This window comes from Aythya fuligula, chromosome 5 (assembly GCF_009819795.1).
Source record: "Aythya fuligula isolate bAytFul2 chromosome 5, bAytFul2.pri, whole genome shotgun sequence".
In the NCBI taxonomy this organism is placed as follows: Eukaryota; Metazoa; Chordata; class Aves; order Anseriformes; family Anatidae; genus Aythya; species Aythya fuligula.
Window position 1 is genome coordinate 19,855,830 of NC_045563.1, and position 15,095 is coordinate 19,870,924.

The 15,095-nt window shown below is 67.8% G+C and overlaps 4 protein-coding genes across 4 annotated transcripts; 1 reads left to right on the forward strand and 3 right to left on the reverse strand.

Annotated features, from left to right (window-relative positions):
• Positions 1-1,852: 1,852 nt before the first annotated feature.
• SDHAF2 (succinate dehydrogenase complex assembly factor 2) lies at positions 1,853-3,741 on the reverse strand. The gene is made up of 4 exons (XM_032189143.1): positions 3,702-3,741; positions 2,926-3,155; positions 2,295-2,404; positions 1,853-2,141 (listed from the first exon to the last, which is right to left on the reverse strand). Exons 1-4 carry the CDS (start codon positions 3,714-3,716, stop codon positions 2,011-2,013), a joined length of 486 nt encoding a protein of 161 aa, XP_032045034.1. The 5' UTR covers positions 3,717-3,741; the 3' UTR covers positions 1,853-2,010.
• A 479-nt stretch (positions 3,742-4,220) lies between these two features.
• Positions 4,221-10,965, forward strand: CPSF7 (cleavage and polyadenylation specific factor 7). Its single transcript, XM_032189116.1, has 9 exons — positions 4,221-4,313; positions 6,198-6,416; positions 6,632-6,735; positions 7,014-7,159; positions 8,418-8,826; positions 8,921-9,039; positions 9,128-9,296; positions 9,404-9,577; positions 9,682-10,965. Exons 1-8 carry the CDS (start codon positions 4,260-4,262, stop codon positions 9,570-9,572), a joined length of 1,389 nt encoding a protein of 462 aa, XP_032045007.1. The 5' UTR covers positions 4,221-4,259; the 3' UTR covers positions 9,573-9,577; positions 9,682-10,965.
• A 278-nt stretch (positions 10,966-11,243) lies between these two features.
• On the reverse strand, positions 11,244-12,357 carry TMEM216 (transmembrane protein 216). The gene is made up of 5 exons (XM_032189144.1): positions 12,335-12,357; positions 12,137-12,238; positions 11,945-12,037; positions 11,631-11,832; positions 11,244-11,558 (listed from the first exon to the last, which is right to left on the reverse strand). The coding sequence occupies exons 1-5, from the start codon at positions 12,345-12,347 to the stop codon at positions 11,543-11,545; spliced, it is 426 nt and encodes a 141-aa protein (XP_032045035.1). The 5' UTR covers positions 12,348-12,357; the 3' UTR covers positions 11,244-11,542.
• A 291-nt stretch (positions 12,358-12,648) lies between these two features.
• TMEM138 (transmembrane protein 138) lies at positions 12,649-15,085 on the reverse strand. The gene is made up of 5 exons (XM_032189142.1): positions 15,053-15,085; positions 14,249-14,483; positions 13,989-14,160; positions 13,158-13,233; positions 12,649-13,017 (listed from the first exon to the last, which is right to left on the reverse strand). Exons 2-5 carry the CDS (start codon positions 14,374-14,376, stop codon positions 12,905-12,907), a joined length of 489 nt encoding a protein of 162 aa, XP_032045033.1. The 5' UTR covers positions 14,377-14,483; positions 15,053-15,085; the 3' UTR covers positions 12,649-12,904.
• Positions 15,086-15,095: the final 10 nt, after the last annotated feature.

The window sequence follows — 15,095 nt, forward strand, 5'->3', positions numbered from 1 at the left end:
GGCCCAGCCGTTGTTGGTGGTGAACCCCGACTGCTCCTATGGGGGGAATGAGGGGTGGGCGCCCGGCCCCGTGGTGCTGGGGGTACTGGGGGGGTCGGGGTGCGCACCCACCATCCTGCCGGTGCTCTGCTGGCCCCGCAAACGGGCCTGGGCCGGACGAGGGGCCTGCAGCCCCCGGGAGACGAGCAGCACCGGGGGGCAGCGGGGCAAGACCTGTGTGGGGACAGCGGGTGAGGCTGGGGGGACACACGGGACGGGGATGGGACGGGACGGGAGCCACTCACCGGCACGCTCAGGGGGCCCCGAGGGGTCTCCCGGCTGAAGCCGCTGCCTCTGTCGGAGCCCCGCGCCAGCACCGGGAGCACCCTGCCGCCCTGTTTGGGACGGGGAGGGATGGGACGCGGGGGTCCCCAACTGGGGGTCACCTCACCGCCCCATCCCTCTTACCGTGCCGCCAGCGGGGGGCAGGTAGTCCGTGGTGGTGGTGCTGGCCCCGAGCTGCAGGAGAGAAACGCGTGTCGGGTGTTGGAGGGGGAAGAGGGGAGCCAAGGGGGCTGGGAGCTCACGGGCTGGCCCAGCGGTGCCGGCAGGATGACGCCGCTCATGGGGGTGGCCCTGGTGAAGCCCGTCTCCTCCTTGGCACCGATGGTTGTCCTCTGCAGGACGTCTGCGGGGTGGGAAATGGGGTGGGGGGGCTCAGCCCTGCTGCCCCGGAGCTCGCACAGCCTAGGGCAACCCCCTGCTTTTTGGGGTTGTGCAGGGCAGCGGGCTTCTGGGACCCCCAAACCTTCCAAGGCTTGGAGCTGACCCCCCAAAACCGTACCTGTCTGGGCAGGATCGGCACCATACTCCCTGGAGGCGAGCGGGGGGCTCACCGCCCCGGCACGGAGGTGAGGGAGGGGCTGCTCGCGGCTGTAGCCGCTGCCCGGCTGGTGGACGTGCCGCGGCAGCAGGCTCCGGCCGTCGGGGAGCAGGAGGGGCTGGAAGTGCTCGGCCACAGTGGTGTCCCAGAAGGGGCTGTGGCGAGAGTTCAGGACGGCTGTGAGCAGGGGGACCCCCAAAAAGTGCCCCTGTCCCCGCCCCGCAGCGGGAGCACGCACCCCCCTGCCGCGCTGCGCGGGCGGATGAGGCCAGCGGCGTCGGAGCGGGTGTTGGAGACAAAGCCGGCGCCCACGTGGTGGCCGAGGAAGGGACGGAAACCGCGGTGGCCTGGGTGACACAGGGGGGCTCAGCCAGGCTGGCGAGCCCCCTACAGCTCTTGGGGGGGGAGTAGGGCTGCCCCACACCCCTACCGTAAGCCACGGCATAGGTGGTGGCATAGAAATCCATCAGGTTCCCGCTGTCCCCCGCGCGTGGCTTCGCGCTGAAGGGGCCCAGCCCCAGGGCAGGAGAGCCCCAGGGCAGGGAGCGCAGCTTGGCGCGGGGACAGACAAACGGATGGGTGGATGGCATGCTGCTGGGGTGCCCGCTGTCCCCACAGTGCCACCACAGGGAGCCGGTGGCTGCAGGACGTCGCTGCGGAAGCCGGGAGCGCCGTGCCGTCTCCAGGTAACCGGCACGGTGACGCGCAGTGACCGCGGCCACACGGGGACTGTCACCGCTGCCTGGGGACACCGGCCCGGCTGGGACACCCTGCGGAGGGCACTGGGGACCAGCTGTGGTGGCACTGCAGGCTCCCAGGGTCAGGTGGAGGAGCACCAGGGGTGGCTGAGGGCCCACAGGACACCGCTCACCAGGGACCGGCCACCCCCTGGCGCGCAGTGGAGCGAGCTCCCCGCGGCTGCCACCTCCACCCCAGAGCAGAGCCCGGCGTGCAGCAGGAGGGGCAGCCAGGCAAGGCGAGCGCCAGGGCTAGCAGCCACAGCTTTATTCATCAAGCCCTGAGAGTCCGCGGGAGCCGCTGCCAGAGGAGGAGGAGAGCAGGGAGGGCGGCAGCGCTGGTGTTTCTGCAGGGCCCCCACTGCCCCTCCTCTGCTCCAGGGGGCGGGGAGGGGGAAGGACAGCCGCCCGTCAGCGTGGGGGCTCGAAGAGGTACTCCAGGTCCGGCTGCCGCAGCCTCTGCTCCTTCTTCTTGTTCTTGGCAAACTCCCTCAGCATGGCCATCACCTCGTTCTCAAACACAGCTGGCGTGGGCTTCGCTTCTGCAGCAAAAATAAGAAGAGCAGAAAAATAAGAAAAGCAAAAATAAGAAGAGCAAAAATAAGGAGAGCGGCCCCACGCAGCCCCAGGGCGCCCAGCACACCAAGCCCAGCTCCTGCAGCCTGGTGCAGTGCCACCTCGGTGGCCGCACGTACCTGTGGCCCAGTAGTAAATGTCCCAGTCGTTGCTGGGTTCATTGATGAGCCGGTCGTAGAGGTTCAGCTGCCGTTCGCTCATGCGGTTCAGGTTCTCCTTCGCAAAGAGGCTGGAAGGGGGAGGCACGAGGATGAGTGCGGGGCGTGGAGGAAGAGCAGGGCTGGCACGGCGGCTGCTGCCTGGCTCTCTACGTGACACCAGAGGACTGGGAGGAGCTGCTGTGTGCTGCCTCCTGCCCTACACCTCGGGCTAGGCTTTGTTACCTCCCACAGAAGAAGCCCAGTAGGCCCCAAAAATCCTCCCCAAGGATTTTGGACTCAGCCACCAGCTAGGAGCTTCCTCCAGCCCTCTCACGTGCTGCCTCTGGCACCCACCTGCCAGCAGCTGCACCGACCAAGCGGTGATTTATCCGACAGCTCGGTGCAGCTCCTCAGATGCTTGCCAGCTCCCCCCAAGCAACACAACATCTCCTCAGGGGTTGGAATCTGACCGAGCCCTGCCCCATCAAGCTGATTCCTGCAACACCCAGAGCTTTTCCTTGCTAATTAAGGGATGTAGCAGTGAGCTGAGTTGTGTGGCAGCTACGCTCGCCTCCTGAGCGCCGGAGGGGCCGGGCAGCCCGTGCCTCACCTGAGCAGGATGCAGTTCTCCAGCATGCCCCTCTTCCTGCTCTCGTACAGCAGCCGGGCCCTCTTGGTGGGCAGCGGCTCGTCGGGGCGCTCCTGCCAGGGGGGCAGGGGGATCTCCAGCACGTCCTTCCCCGAGTCGCTCGGCGAGTCCCCGCGGTAGCCACGCTGCGAACACAGCAGCAGGGGCCGGCGCAGGGCCCAGCGGGGCAGCGAGCAGAGCTGCGAGAGGGGCTGGGGCAGCACCGGGGGCGTCAGGCACCAACCTTAACACAGCCCCAGGCCCCAATCCCCCCCAACACCAAGCCCCCCCACCCCTAATCCCCACCCACACCCCTGGACTCCAATTCCCCACCCCACCCACAGCACCCCAATCCCCCCCCCAAGCCCTGCCGCCCCTAATCCTCACCCCACCCCAAGCCAGGCCCCACATGCGAGCCCCCCAGGCCCCAATCCCCCCCCCCCACCTCCCCACTCCCCCCCAGCCCCCACTGCCCCTAACCCCCCCCACGAGTCCCCCAGGCCCCCATTCCCCCTCCCCACCCCCCAATCCCCACACCTTGCCCCTTTTACCCCCCAGCCCCAATCCCTCACCCCACATGCGCCCCCTCAACCCCCCCCAAGGCCCCAATGCCCCAATCCCCGCCCCCCCACAGCCCCCAATTCCCCCCCCCGCCCCCATAACCCCCCCTCCTACATCCCCCAGCCCCCCATTCCCCCCCCCAGCCCCCCAATTCCCCCCAATCCCCCCCACTCCCCCCCACTCCCCTCCCCTCTCACCCTGCCCGCCGCCATGACACCTCCAGCACCCCCTCCCCCCTCCCTCCCCCAGGGAGCCGCTCTACTCCCGCGGCCCTCCCATCTCTATGGTCAACCCCGGGGCGGCGGCCGGAAGGGGCGGGGCGCGGCGGGCGGAGGCCGGAAGGGGCGGGGCGAGGCGCGGCGGCGCTGGCGGTGGCGGTGAGCGCGGGGCCTGCGGGCGGCACCGGGAGGGGCGGGGGGGGGGGGAGGGGCCGCGACCCCTCCCCTTGAACCCGGGGCCGGGACCGGGACCAGGCCGGGGCCGGGGGGGGCGGAACCGGGACGAGGGGGGCGGCACCGGGCCGGGGGGGGCGGAACCGGGCTGGGAGGGGGGGCCCAGGCCTCGGGGAGGCCGCACCGGGAGGGGGTGGGGGGGGAGGGGGGAACCGGGGGCACCGGGGGGAGTTGGGGGGCACCGGGGGGGGCCGGCAGTGACAGCCGCCCCCCCCCCATCCCGCAGTGCCCCCCCTTAGTGTGCTGCTGCTCGTCCCGGTCCCGGTCCCGGTGCCGCCCCGGTCCCGGCCCCCGTCGGGAACTATGTCCGAGGGAGTGGACCTGATCGACATCTACGCCGACGAGGAGTTCAACCAGGTGAGGGGCTCCCCGCGGGCACCGCGAGGCAGCGGGCACCAGCCCCCGGCACCCGAACGTTCCCCGGGGAACCCCCCCGGCACGGGAACGGGAGAGGCGGGGGGCTGAGCGCGGGAGGTTTGGGGAAGGAGAGCGCCCACAGGGCCCCGTGCTGCCCGTTGAGCCCGCAGTGAGAGAGCAGCATCAGGAGATCAGCGTGAACCTGGGTGAGCAGCACGGGAAGGTTCGTCCGGAGGGGCTGGGGCACGGGGCACAAAAGGGCTTTGACAGAGCCGGCGGCTTCTCGGAGCTGGAAGTGATTAGGGCCGGCTGGCCCCAAGTGCCAGCGAGGGTAAGAGGCTGCTGGAGCACACCCCGAGTGCCGGGACCAGGAGCTGGGTGTTATTTTCTGGGAGCACCGCGGTTCTTAAACAGCACAGCACCGAAAGCTGAGCGGGGCAGGAGGATCCCCAGCAGCTCCCAAGCTGCAGCGTCCCCCAGCTGAGGGCTTCCGAGGGATTTCTGCCCCAGCCACCTCTTGTTGTGCGGGACTCGCCAAAAGTCAGGCACCTTTCAGGCAGAAAGTTTGCAGCCTTGGGCCTTGCCGGGGGGGGGGGGGCAGCAGCGTGGGAGGCAGCCGAAGCAACCAGCTGGGCTGTTTTGAGAACGAGGACGAAAATACTTGGCCCTGTTGATATTCCTGCAGCCTTTTTATCAGCTCCGCAGCTGAAAGTGCCGGACGCTGAGCGGTTACGCCTTGCCTGAGGAACAGCCCTGGTTGTCAAAGGGTGTCTGTGGGTAAAGGCGTGGATTTTGTGTTTCTGCGATCCCCCGAGGGCTGCGTGCTGAGCAAATTTCCCCGGGGGCACCACGAGCTCCTGCAGTGCCGTGCTGTGGGCTCACAGCTCCCTGGCTGTCAGCACGGGGGTTTCACCACCTCGCACTGGTTCCCTCAGCGTTGGATCCGGGCGAGCCATCGGGACGAAGGGACGTAGTAAACACGGCGCTCACCGTACGCTCCAAATTAAATATAGCACGGAGCAGGAGTGGGAATGGGACAGCGGATGTAGGACACTTGATTTCGTGGCTGAGGAGCTGCTTGGGTGGCTGCTCCGTGCCGCGTAGGGCGCAGTGGTGCAAACGCGGCCCCGCAGGAGTTCGGCTGGCCCGAGGGGGAGCAGGAGGAAGCCACGCTGCCCGCCGGGCGAGGCGTTGCTTAAATTTGGTTTTGTGCCTCTGAACCCATCCCGCTGCGTATCGCCGAGAGCCCAGCTGCTTCCTGGTGCGAGGAGCAAGCCGAGTCCTGCCCGGGCGCGCAGCTCGCGGCGAGCCAGCCCTTTGCCCACGCGGGGGAAGTGTGTGGGGAAAGAGAAAAGCTCGTGGGTGAAATCAGGAAGGGGAAAGTCAGCCCCGTGCAGCCCCGGGGCTCTGCTCTGGGAGCATCCTTCCCCTCCCCGCCTTGCGGCAGGGTCACGCCGAGCATCGCGGCGCGGCGCCCGCTGCCCCTCCTCCGTGCCGAGCGGGGAGGCTCAGGGATTTCCGTGCCGGCGGGGAGGAAGCGCAATCCCGGGGGTTTCCACACGCCGAGGGGTTTATTTTTGGCCTGCCCAGGGTGCTGCGCGGTTTCGCAGGGTGGTGGAGAAGTGGAGAGGGCTGGCTGGGCCCGGGGGACTTCTGGCTGCACAGATGAAGCCCTGGAGGTGAACGCATCCATGAGGAGATCGCAGCACGCTGTAGCTTCACTCATGCTCACCCGGAGGGGGATGAGAGTTGGCTTCTGCTGGGGGGTTTTAGAGGACTTGAGCGCATCAGGGCAATCCTACAGAGCCCCGTGCATGGCCACGGACCCCTTCCCAAGCCACGTTCCCCTCCCCGGGCCTCCCCTCACGGTCTCTCCCCGCGCAGGACTCGGAGTTCAGTAATGCTGACCAGATGGATCTGTACGACGACGTGCTCGCAGCCAGCTCGCAGCCCCCCGAAAGCCGCACCAGCAGCTCGGAGCCGCCCCCCGAGATCCGGCAGGAGCCGTCCCCCAAGCCCAACAACAAATCCCCTGCCATCCTCTACACCTACAGCGGGCTGCGCAACAAGAGAGCCGCCGTCTACGTGGGCAGCTTCTCCTGGGTGAGTGCTGCGGGGGGTCCTCCAGGGAAGCCCCTGAGGGCTGCGGAGCTGCTGGGAGGTGCTGGTTCTCCTCAGGCCACGCTGACGAGGCGTTCTGAGCTGGGCTTGACCCTAAAGTGCGAACGGGAACAGGGTTTGGAGCCCTGGGAGGCTTGGGATCCCAGCGGGACGGGCTGCAGGGGCTGACGGCAGCCTGTCTGCCCTGCTGCCCGCAGTGGACGACGGACCAGCAGCTGATCCAGACCATCCGCTCGATCGGCGTCTACGACGTGGTGGAGCTGAAGTTTGCAGAGAACCGGGCCAATGGCCAGTCGAAAGGGTGAGAGCTGAGGGGGAGCACGGAGGAAACGGGGCGGGGAGCCTGGCCCGAGCGGCCGGAGCTCTCCCCAGCGGGCGCAGGGGTGGTGAAATGCAGGCTCCTGGCAGTGCCAGCACCTGGAAAGGGAACCGATGGGGACCTGAGGCTCCAGGCTGGTGTCAGGCGGTGGTGGGTGCTGCAGGGGGGGCAGATTGGGGTTCTGGGGGGATCCTACCCCTGCCGGGGGGTGCAGCACTTGGGGCTGGCTCCTGCTCGCTGAGCGCTGGGCTTCCCCGCAGGTACGCAGAGGTGGTGGTTGCCTCTGAGAACTCGGTCCACAAGCTGCTGGAGCTCCTGCCCGGCAAAATCCTCAACGGGGACAAGGTGGAGGTGAGGCTGGCCACCCGGCAGAACCTGTCACAGTTCGAGGCGCAGGCTCGCAAACGTGAGTGGGGCGCGGGCGCGCCGTGGGTAGGGGGGGGGGCACCTCCCGCAGGACCCCGCCGAGCTGTCAGGCCGAGCCCTCGGGGCGGGGGGACGCTGCCAGCAGCCCCCGGGGGTGATGTCCTATTGCTGCCGAGTCCGCTTAGCTCCTGACTCGAGTCTTTATGATCCCCTTTTAGGTGCTCACACACTGCGAAGATCCCTCGTAGCCTCCTCCTCCTCCTTCTCCAAACTGAATGGGCTTAAGCTCTTCAGCCTACCAACATAGCTAAGACCCTCCATAGCTAGTAGTAGCTCTTCTCTGGATCTCCTCCAGAATTTGTCCATCCCTGCGGAGGTAAGGTGCCCATCACTGGACGCAGGATTCCAGCTGGGGCCTGGCCGTGGGCTTCCTACAATGGCAATAGGTGCTCCTTGCCTCACTCCGCAGCGATGTGACACCCCGGCCCCGCGCCGGGGGGCTCTGCGGAGCCGCAGGGACTGACCTGGCAGGAGCACGTACGAGGAGGTCTTGGCCAGCTGTGGCCGTTGTAGATCCGTGACCCCGTTCCATGCGAGGAGAGCCCTTCTTTCTGAACGCTCTGCCCTTTGCCCCTTCCCTTCAGCTCCAGCACCGGTCGCTGCTCAGCAGCGCCGTTAGAGCCCTCGTGGCTTGGTGGAGCAGAGCACGTCCCCTTCTGGAGTTTTGGCCTCCCTCGAGAGGCTTTGTGGTGGTCTCGGCAGCTCCCCCAGGGCTCCTGCCCCCCTCTTTCCTCTCCTGGCTCATCCTCAAAGCCTCTTTGGACATAGCAAGGGTTCCTGCCCGTCTCTTCTAGGGCACTGAGTTTTCCTTCCTCCAGCTGTCAGCGCTTGCATTCTGTCCCCTGGTGTCCCTCCACACCCAGGCTGGTTCAAATCCCTTCCCATCAGCAGCTGGCGGGTGCTCTGGGTTGTCCGATAGCTTCTGGGACTTGGGACTTGGCCACCTCTCCCCGTTCCTCGGGGCTTTTCACCTCCGTCCGTGTAACCGGCTTGCTCTGCGACGTCCCTGGGACGCCGTGCGGGCGGCCGGTGCCCCGCTGAGAGCGCGGGGCCCTCCTGGAGGCACGTGGAGGCGGAGGCTACGCTTGGCTGGCTGCATCCATCTCCGGGCACCTCCAGCTCTTCAGAAACCGGACCTCGGTGGGCGGGCGGGGAGGAGGAGGAGGAGGAGGAGGAGGTCTCCGAGGCGTGCGGGGCCCGCGGTCACAGCTCACGGCCCTTTCCCGTGCCGCTTGCAGGTGTGCCGCCACGGGCCCACTCCCGGGACTCCCTGGACTCCGTGGACGGCCGCGCCACGCCGACGGACAACGCGCTGCCGCCCGCCCGCGTGGAGAAGCCCCCCTCCATCCTGCCCTTCTTCAACCGCCCCCCCGCCGCCCTGCCCCTCATGGGGCTGCCCCCGCCGCCCATGCCGCCCCCGCCGCCCCTCTCCTCCGGTTTCGGCGTTCCCCCGCCGCCGCCCGGCATCCACTACCAGCACCTCATGCCCCCGCCGCCCCGACTGCCCCCACACCTGGCCGTGCCGCCCCCGGGGGCCGTCCCCCCGGCCCTACACCTCAACCCGGCCTTCTTCCCCCCGCCCAGCGCCGCCCTGGGGCCCCCGCCGGACACCTACGGCAAGGCCATGGCCCCCTACAACCACAGCAGGTGAGCGGAGGGCGAGGGAGAGGGGGCTGGGTGCCAAACGGGGTGGGGGCAGCCCTGCCGACTCCCCCCCACCCACACGTGTGTCTCCGCGCAGCCGGGAGCTCGGCCCGCCGCCACCCGCCGTGAGCGAGGTGGAGTTCGAGGAGATCATGAACAGGAACCGGGCCATCTCCAGCAGCGCCATTTCCAAGGCGGTGTCGGGCGCCAGCGCAGGTAACGGTGACCCCGTCCCCGTCCCCATCCCCCTGCCCCGACCCCGCAGCTCGCCCGCATCCCTCAGCCCCGCTCCGCTCCCGCCCAGGCGACTACAGCGACGCCATCGAGACCCTCCTGACGGCCATCGCCGTCATCAAGCAGTCCCGCGTGGCCAGTGACGAGCGGTGCCGCGTCCTCCTCTCCTCCCTCAAAGACTGCCTGCATGGGATCGAAGCCAAGTCCTACAGCACGGGCGCCAGCAGCAGCTCCTCCAGGTACTGTGCCCGTCCCGGGGTCTCGCTCTCCGTCCCCTCTGCGGGGAGACGCCCGGCTGCATCCCCCTGGGAGGTGACCAAAACATCTTTTTCTTCTTTTTCCCCAGGAAACGGCACCGGTCCCGGGAGCGCTCTCCCAGCCGGTCCCGCGAGAGCAGCCGGCGGCACCGGGACCTGCTGCACAGCGAGGACCGGCACGAGGACTATTTCCAGGAGCGGAACCGGGAGCACGAGCGGCATCGGGACAGGGACAGAGACAGGGACCGGCACCACTGAGACAGGTGAGCCGCAGCCAGGCGCTGCTGCACCCTCCCCTGGGACTGGAGACGCCTGTGGGGGTCTCCGGAGCAGCGCTGAGCACCCCTCTCCTCCCTGTGCCCCGCAGGAGTTCGGCAGTAAGTGGTTTTTAATGGACTCGGATCTCCTCACCTCGACCAGGACTGTGCCACCGAGGCCGCTCCACCCCCTTACCCTCTCCCCGCCGCCCCCGGCTCTCTCCGGGCACCCGAGGAAGGGCCTGGCTGCGCCCCGCCGCCTCCCTCCGACACCTCGTGGCCTTGGGGCCTGAGCCCTCGCCCGCACCCTCCGCCGCCGCTGCTGCTTCCCGGGGAGAGGCTGGAAGCCGGGGAGCCCGGGGCCGCCCCGCTCCGCGGATACTTGGACCCAAAGAGAAATGGTGCTTTTCTACCACGGAGGGAGGTTTGTGAGCCTTTTCCTCTCCGCAGCCCTTTGGGGTATGTCCGGAAGGGGACGGATCCCCCCGCAGGCGCGTGCAGCAAGAGGGTTTGGAGGCGTGCAGCTCACGCCCTGCGTCTGTAGGGCCAGAGGAGGCGCGGGGAGTTGTGCCTGGTCCCAGCGGGATCGCTGCCGCCGGGCACCTCTCCCGAAGCAGCAGCTCTGGCCAGCAGGCAGCAGCGGGGCCCCGCGTGGAGCCGGCCTCTCCCGCAGAGCCTTCCTTGTTTTAGAGGAAGCAGAGGAGGCAGGGCGGGCTGCCACCCGCAGCCGGCGGGCCTCGGGGACCGCGCGTTCCCCGCCAGGGGCTGCCCCCTTCCCTGCGGCGTTGCCCTGACCCCCCTTTCCCAGCGGGTGGTGGCACCCCGGCTGTGTCACGCGGTCGCAGGCTGGGACGGGGTGGCGGGGACAAGGCCGGGAGGTTTCTGTGCCCGTCAGGGCTGCGCAGAGCTGTGTGCAGCCGCTTCGAGGCCAGGGAGCAGCCCCCAGCCCCACAAGGATCCCTCCGGCACAGGCTGCATGCTGGAGGAGCCCAAGGGGGTCGGGGTGGAGACCCAGAGCGATTTCCAGCCCCCAGCGGGGCGGGCTTGCCCTCTGAACTGTGGCCGGACAGGAGAAACCCGGCTCCAGAGGTCTTTTTAGGCTAAAATCACACAAAACAAAAAAGAGAAAAAAAAAAAAAATTCTGTAAAGTACCACGAGGTGCCGGCTTAGCGGGTGAGTGCTGGGGGGAGCATTTGGTGGGAGAGTTCTGTTTTTTTTTACTTAACGACACAAATTTTTAGTTTCTTTCCAAATAGTGGGGAAAAGTGCAGAGCAAACCCCTATTAACCACCCGGCGAGGCGCTGCCCCTCCTGCTCGCAGTGACTAGATTTGTTTGTCTTTCTGATAGGTTGGAAATTGTGTAATAAACTTGATGACGTTGTCAGTCTTTTATATGGCGCTGTAGGGAGCTTCTCTCAGGGCTTTTAGGGGATGGACGTGGCGGGGGGAGCGTTGTACGGCCCCTGTGCGGAACGAGGCTGCACGGGAGGGAAGGGCAGCAAGAGCCAAGTGTCCCCGCTCTCCTGTGGCACTTCCAAGGGGCTCTTTGTGCCCCCCCGGTGAGCTCTGGGCAGTGCTAGCAGGGGGCAGCACAGGCAGTGCTGTGCTAGAAGCTCTTGAGCGCTCTGTGCCCAGCCTGCTGCCCTGTGGGACGCCAGATGCCCAGGCACCAGGTAAAAATAAATATTTATTGGAAAATAGTGACTGATTCTGAGAACACAGTAGAAAAAAATAATTCTCCGTACCTTGAACTGAGCTGTGTGGCACCAGCCCCGGGGGGCCGGGTGGCAGCAGGGCAGGCGCTGCCCGGCGCGTCGCTCGCTCGCTCATGCTGCGGGCGAAGCGGAGGGGATGGGGCAGCGGGGAGACCGCTCCTGGGGCTGCCCACGGGTGCCAGCGTGGGCCTAGGAGCCGGGCTGGCTCACTGCTGCCTCGCGTACCTGTGCCTCGGGTGCTCCGGTGCAGGGCCTCAGTACGCATCGACGCTGTGAAGGACAGGGGATGTGTGAGCAGAGCGGCCCGCGGCACCGCGGCGCCGCCCTCACCCCGCGCGGTACCTGGAGAAGGAGAGCAGCGCCAGGACGCCCAGCAGCAGCTCCGCGGCGTAGAAGAGCAGCAGGATGGCGCTGAGGATGGCCTCCAGGCGCAGGGCGTAGGTCTGCAGCAGCAGGTAGTAGGCTGCCATCACGGCCGCCGGCACGGTGAGGGCCAAGCTGACGGCGAGCGGCACCTTCCGCTGGCACAGGTTGCCCTTGGAGCCTGCGGGGCGCACGGTCAGCGGGGCGGGGGCTGCCCCATATCCCCCAAAACCCCCGGGCTGGGGCAGCAGCAGCAGGGAGGGCCATGAGGAAGCCCCTTCGCCAGGACTCACCGAAGAAGATGCGGGTGGCCTCGGTGCCCAGGTAGAGCAGCAGCAGCGCCGCGTCCAGCAGCAGGTTGCTGGCGGGGTAGGGCAGCAGCAGCGCTGCGGGCACGGCCGGCTCAGCGCCCCCGCCCGCCGCGGGGAGAGGGAGGGCGAGAGGAGGATGAGGAGGGACTGGGGGGGGGGGGGAGGAAGGCTCACCCTTGTAGGCGAAGATGAAGGCCTCGGCCACGAAGTAGGTGGCGCTGTACCAGCCGTTGAGGAACAGCAGCACCTGCAGCGGCGCCGAGGAGCGCTGGCGGCCTGAGGGGGAGCCCAGGGGGGGTCACGGCCCCGCTCCGAGCCCCCACACACACCCCTCACCCCCGGTCCCCGTTACGGCCCCGCCGCGTTCCTCACCCCTGGGCGCCATCTTGCGTCTCCATGGCAACCGGCGGGGAGCGCGCGCGCCGCTCTGCCCGCCCTCTCTATGGTTCTGGAGGACCGAGGGACAGGGGCGCGGGTTCGAGGCCCGCGGGTCCCCTGTCCGTGTGTCTGTCCGAGGGGCTCCCCTGGCCGTGTGTCTGTCCCCTAAGGGCCACCAGCCCGCTCTGTGACCCCCCAGCAGGCTGGTGCTGCGTTTTCTGCTCTCCCCACAGCCCCACAGCAGGCAGGGATGCTCCCCACAGAGGGGGAAGACCCCAGGGACACGCAGACAGAGGCAGCCTCTGGAAAACGCAGCGAGTTTATTCCTTTACTACCCACAAAAACAGCCGAGTCCCACCAGGGGCCGTGACGCAGGGGCAGACCAGGACACACCAGCATCCTGCTGATCCCTGCTGTCTGCATGAGCCGTGCCAGTGCTGGCCAGCCTGGACGCTGGAAGCACAAAGAGCAGAGCCGAGGGGCCCGGCCCAGCTCCCCCGGCCGCTGGGATCCGTCCCTCGGGGCGAGGAGTTGCAGAGGGAGCCACCAGCTGGAGCGGCGCCGTCAGCCGCGGAAGTGAGCAAACTCCTTGCGCAGCCAGAGCGAGTCCTGGTAGAAGAGGGGGTCGCCCAGGTGCACCGCCGTCCGCTTGTAGAAGTAGCAGTAGAGCACGGCCGCTGCGGGACGGAGGGAGGGAAGGAGGTGAGGGCAGGAGCTTTGGGGTCACGGCCAGAAGGGCCTGGGGTGCCCACACGGCCTCCAGGAGCCCCCAGCCTCCCTCTCTGCTCCTGCTGCCCCAGCCGATGCGAGCCCTTACCCAGCCGCTGGAAAACAAAAAGCGTCTGCAGGCCCTCGGTCCAGACGAAGCGGCCGGAGTCCCTCCACCGCAGGTTCTGTCGGGGACAGGAGGAAGGACACGTGCCTCAGCTTGGGGGCAGCACCTCCGGCTCCCATGGCCTGGCCGCCGCTGATCCCGGGCCCATGTGATGCTGCTGGCTCCGGGAGCACCCGCACCCCAAAGGTTAAGCGGCTCAGGGGATTTGGGCAGCGAGCCAGGACCTATTCTGGCCTCGCTCTTCAGATCCCTGCAAATCCCCATCAATCCCCTGCCCGGACAGCCTGGGCAGGATGGCCCCGGGCACTACCCCGACGTCCCTGGGGCAGCGGGGTGGGGACAAGCCCTTGCCCCAGCCCTGTGGAATCCCCATTTTGGGGACTGGCAGCTGGGACAGGGGACAGGGGACAGAAGGGGACCCCCGGGGCTTGAAGCCAGCAGGAAGGGGCTGCCCCCAGCCTCCCTGCACGGGCATTTGCTGGGGATTAATCCCAGGTAAACTGGGAGCTGCTGCCACAGCCTTCAGCAGGGATCGCTCCAGCAGGGGCTTCTGTGGCAGCACGCAGCCAGAGCCGCCACGCTTTCCCTGGGGAAAGAGGATTTTGCAGCAGGTCGCAGCGCTGAGGGCAGGGGCTGGGATGTGGCAGCTCCCTACCGGCCCAATCAGGGGGGCAACAGGGATGGGGGCACACCAAAACGTCCCCAGCAGTGGGAAATCATGCCCTGCCTCTCCTAGGAAAGGGACAGAAGGCAGCAGGGGGTGGTGGCTGCTGCCTGTGTGCCCTTGGGTGAAGCAGGCGGCCCCCAGCCTACCATGACCCAGACGTGGAAGGAAATGCTGAGCGCCAGGTAGGCTGCGGACAGCAGGATGGTCCCCTTGAACTTGTGGAAAAGGAGGTTGACCAGCCCGGCCTGGAAGACGAAGGTGTTGAAGAACATGAGGAAGATGATGATGACGTTGAAGAGAATGGCGATGTCCTGGATGCTGAGGGAGAGGAGAGGCACGGTGAGAGCTCGGTGGTGGGGGAGAGCCCAGCCCTTCTGCCCCGCTGCCCTGCCCAGCTGGCACTCACATAAAGAGGATGAGCTGGACAGCAGGGGCTGTGCGGAGCAGCTCCGAGAAGGAGTTGACAAACAGGTCATAGAACAGCAGCAGAAATTGCAGGAACAGCACCAGGCTGTAATTGCTGGTCTGGAGCATCTTCCTTCCCAGGGGGCTGGAGCCCTCAGCCCCGGCATCCCCAGAGGTGCAGGCAGCTCATGGTGTGGTGCCAGGGGCTCAGCATCGCCGCTCCCTACAGCTGGCACCTGTGGGGGAAGCAGAGGTTTTGCTTGGTAGGGAGCCCAGCTCCTGAACCCTGCCACCTTCCTCCGCCAGGAAACTCAAAGCAGGGTGACAGCCACAGCGCGTCCTGACGGCTCCCAGCACAGACACCGAGCTGCGCTCTCTTCGCCCGCTCTCTCCCACCCTCCAGGCTCCGACTGCCCCCGATTTCACGGAGCAAACAGGAAAAAAAAACAAAAAAACACAGGGACGAGGAGGACGTGCGAGCCCTGGGGGACCGCGGGCAGATTACTCACGCCTCTCCCCGGCAGCGCTGAGCAGGCCACGCCGTGCCCCAGCACCGCTCCCCGACACCTCACCCCCTCACCCCCGGGGCCGGGCGGGGAGGCGCGGGTGAGGCACGGGCCGGGGGAGCGGGGCCGGGCCCTTCTCTACCAGGGGACCCCCGGGGCTGGGAATCACCCCCCGGACTCGCAGCCCGCCGATCCCCGAGCGGCCCCAGCTCCCCCCCCGAGCCTCCCGGTGCCGTCCCGGCGGTGCCCGGCTCCCCCCGGCTCCCCCCGGTGCCCCCGACCCCCGGCCCAGCGCTCACCCCCGGCCGCCATCTTGCGTCTCCATAGCAACGGCGCGCGCGG

Coding starts and splice junctions, on each gene's coding strand:
- SDHAF2 (XM_032189143.1), bottom strand. Junction 2,405..2,925: donor GAGAACTGCATCCTGCTCAG/GTGAGGCACGGG, acceptor TCCCCCTTCCAG/CCTCTTTGCGAAGGAGAACC. Junction 2,142..2,294: donor CATTTACTACTGGGCCACAG/GTACGTGCGGCC, acceptor TTTTTGCTGCAG/AAGCGAAGCCCACGCCAGCT.
- CPSF7 (XM_032189116.1), top strand. CDS start 4,260: ATGTCCGAGGGAGTGGACCTGATCGACATCTACGCCGACGAGGAGTTC. Junction 7,160..8,417: donor CGAGGCGCAGGCTCGCAAAC/GTGAGTGGGGCG, acceptor TGCCGCTTGCAG/GTGTGCCGCCACGGGCCCAC. Junction 8,827..8,920: donor GCCCCCTACAACCACAGCAG/GTGAGCGGAGGG, acceptor GTCTCCGCGCAG/CCGGGAGCTCGGCCCGCCGC.
- TMEM216 (XM_032189144.1), bottom strand. Junction 12,038..12,136: donor CTTCATCTTCGCCTACAAGG/GTGAGCCTTCCT, acceptor CCGTGCCCGCAG/CGCTGCTGCTGCCCTACCCC. Junction 11,833..11,944: donor GGCCACCCGCATCTTCTTCG/GTGAGTCCTGGC, acceptor TGCGCCCCGCAG/GCTCCAAGGGCAACCTGTGC.
- TMEM138 (XM_032189142.1), bottom strand. CDS start 14,376: ATGCTCCAGACCAGCAATTACAGCCTGGTGCTGTTCCTGCAATTTCTG. Junction 14,161..14,248: donor GTCCAGCTCATCCTCTTTAT/GTGAGTGCCAGC, acceptor CCTCTCCCTCAG/CATCCAGGACATCGCCATTC. Junction 13,018..13,157: donor TTTTGTTTTCCAGCGGCTGG/GTAAGGGCTCGC, acceptor TCCGTCCCGCAG/CGGCCGTGCTCTACTGCTAC.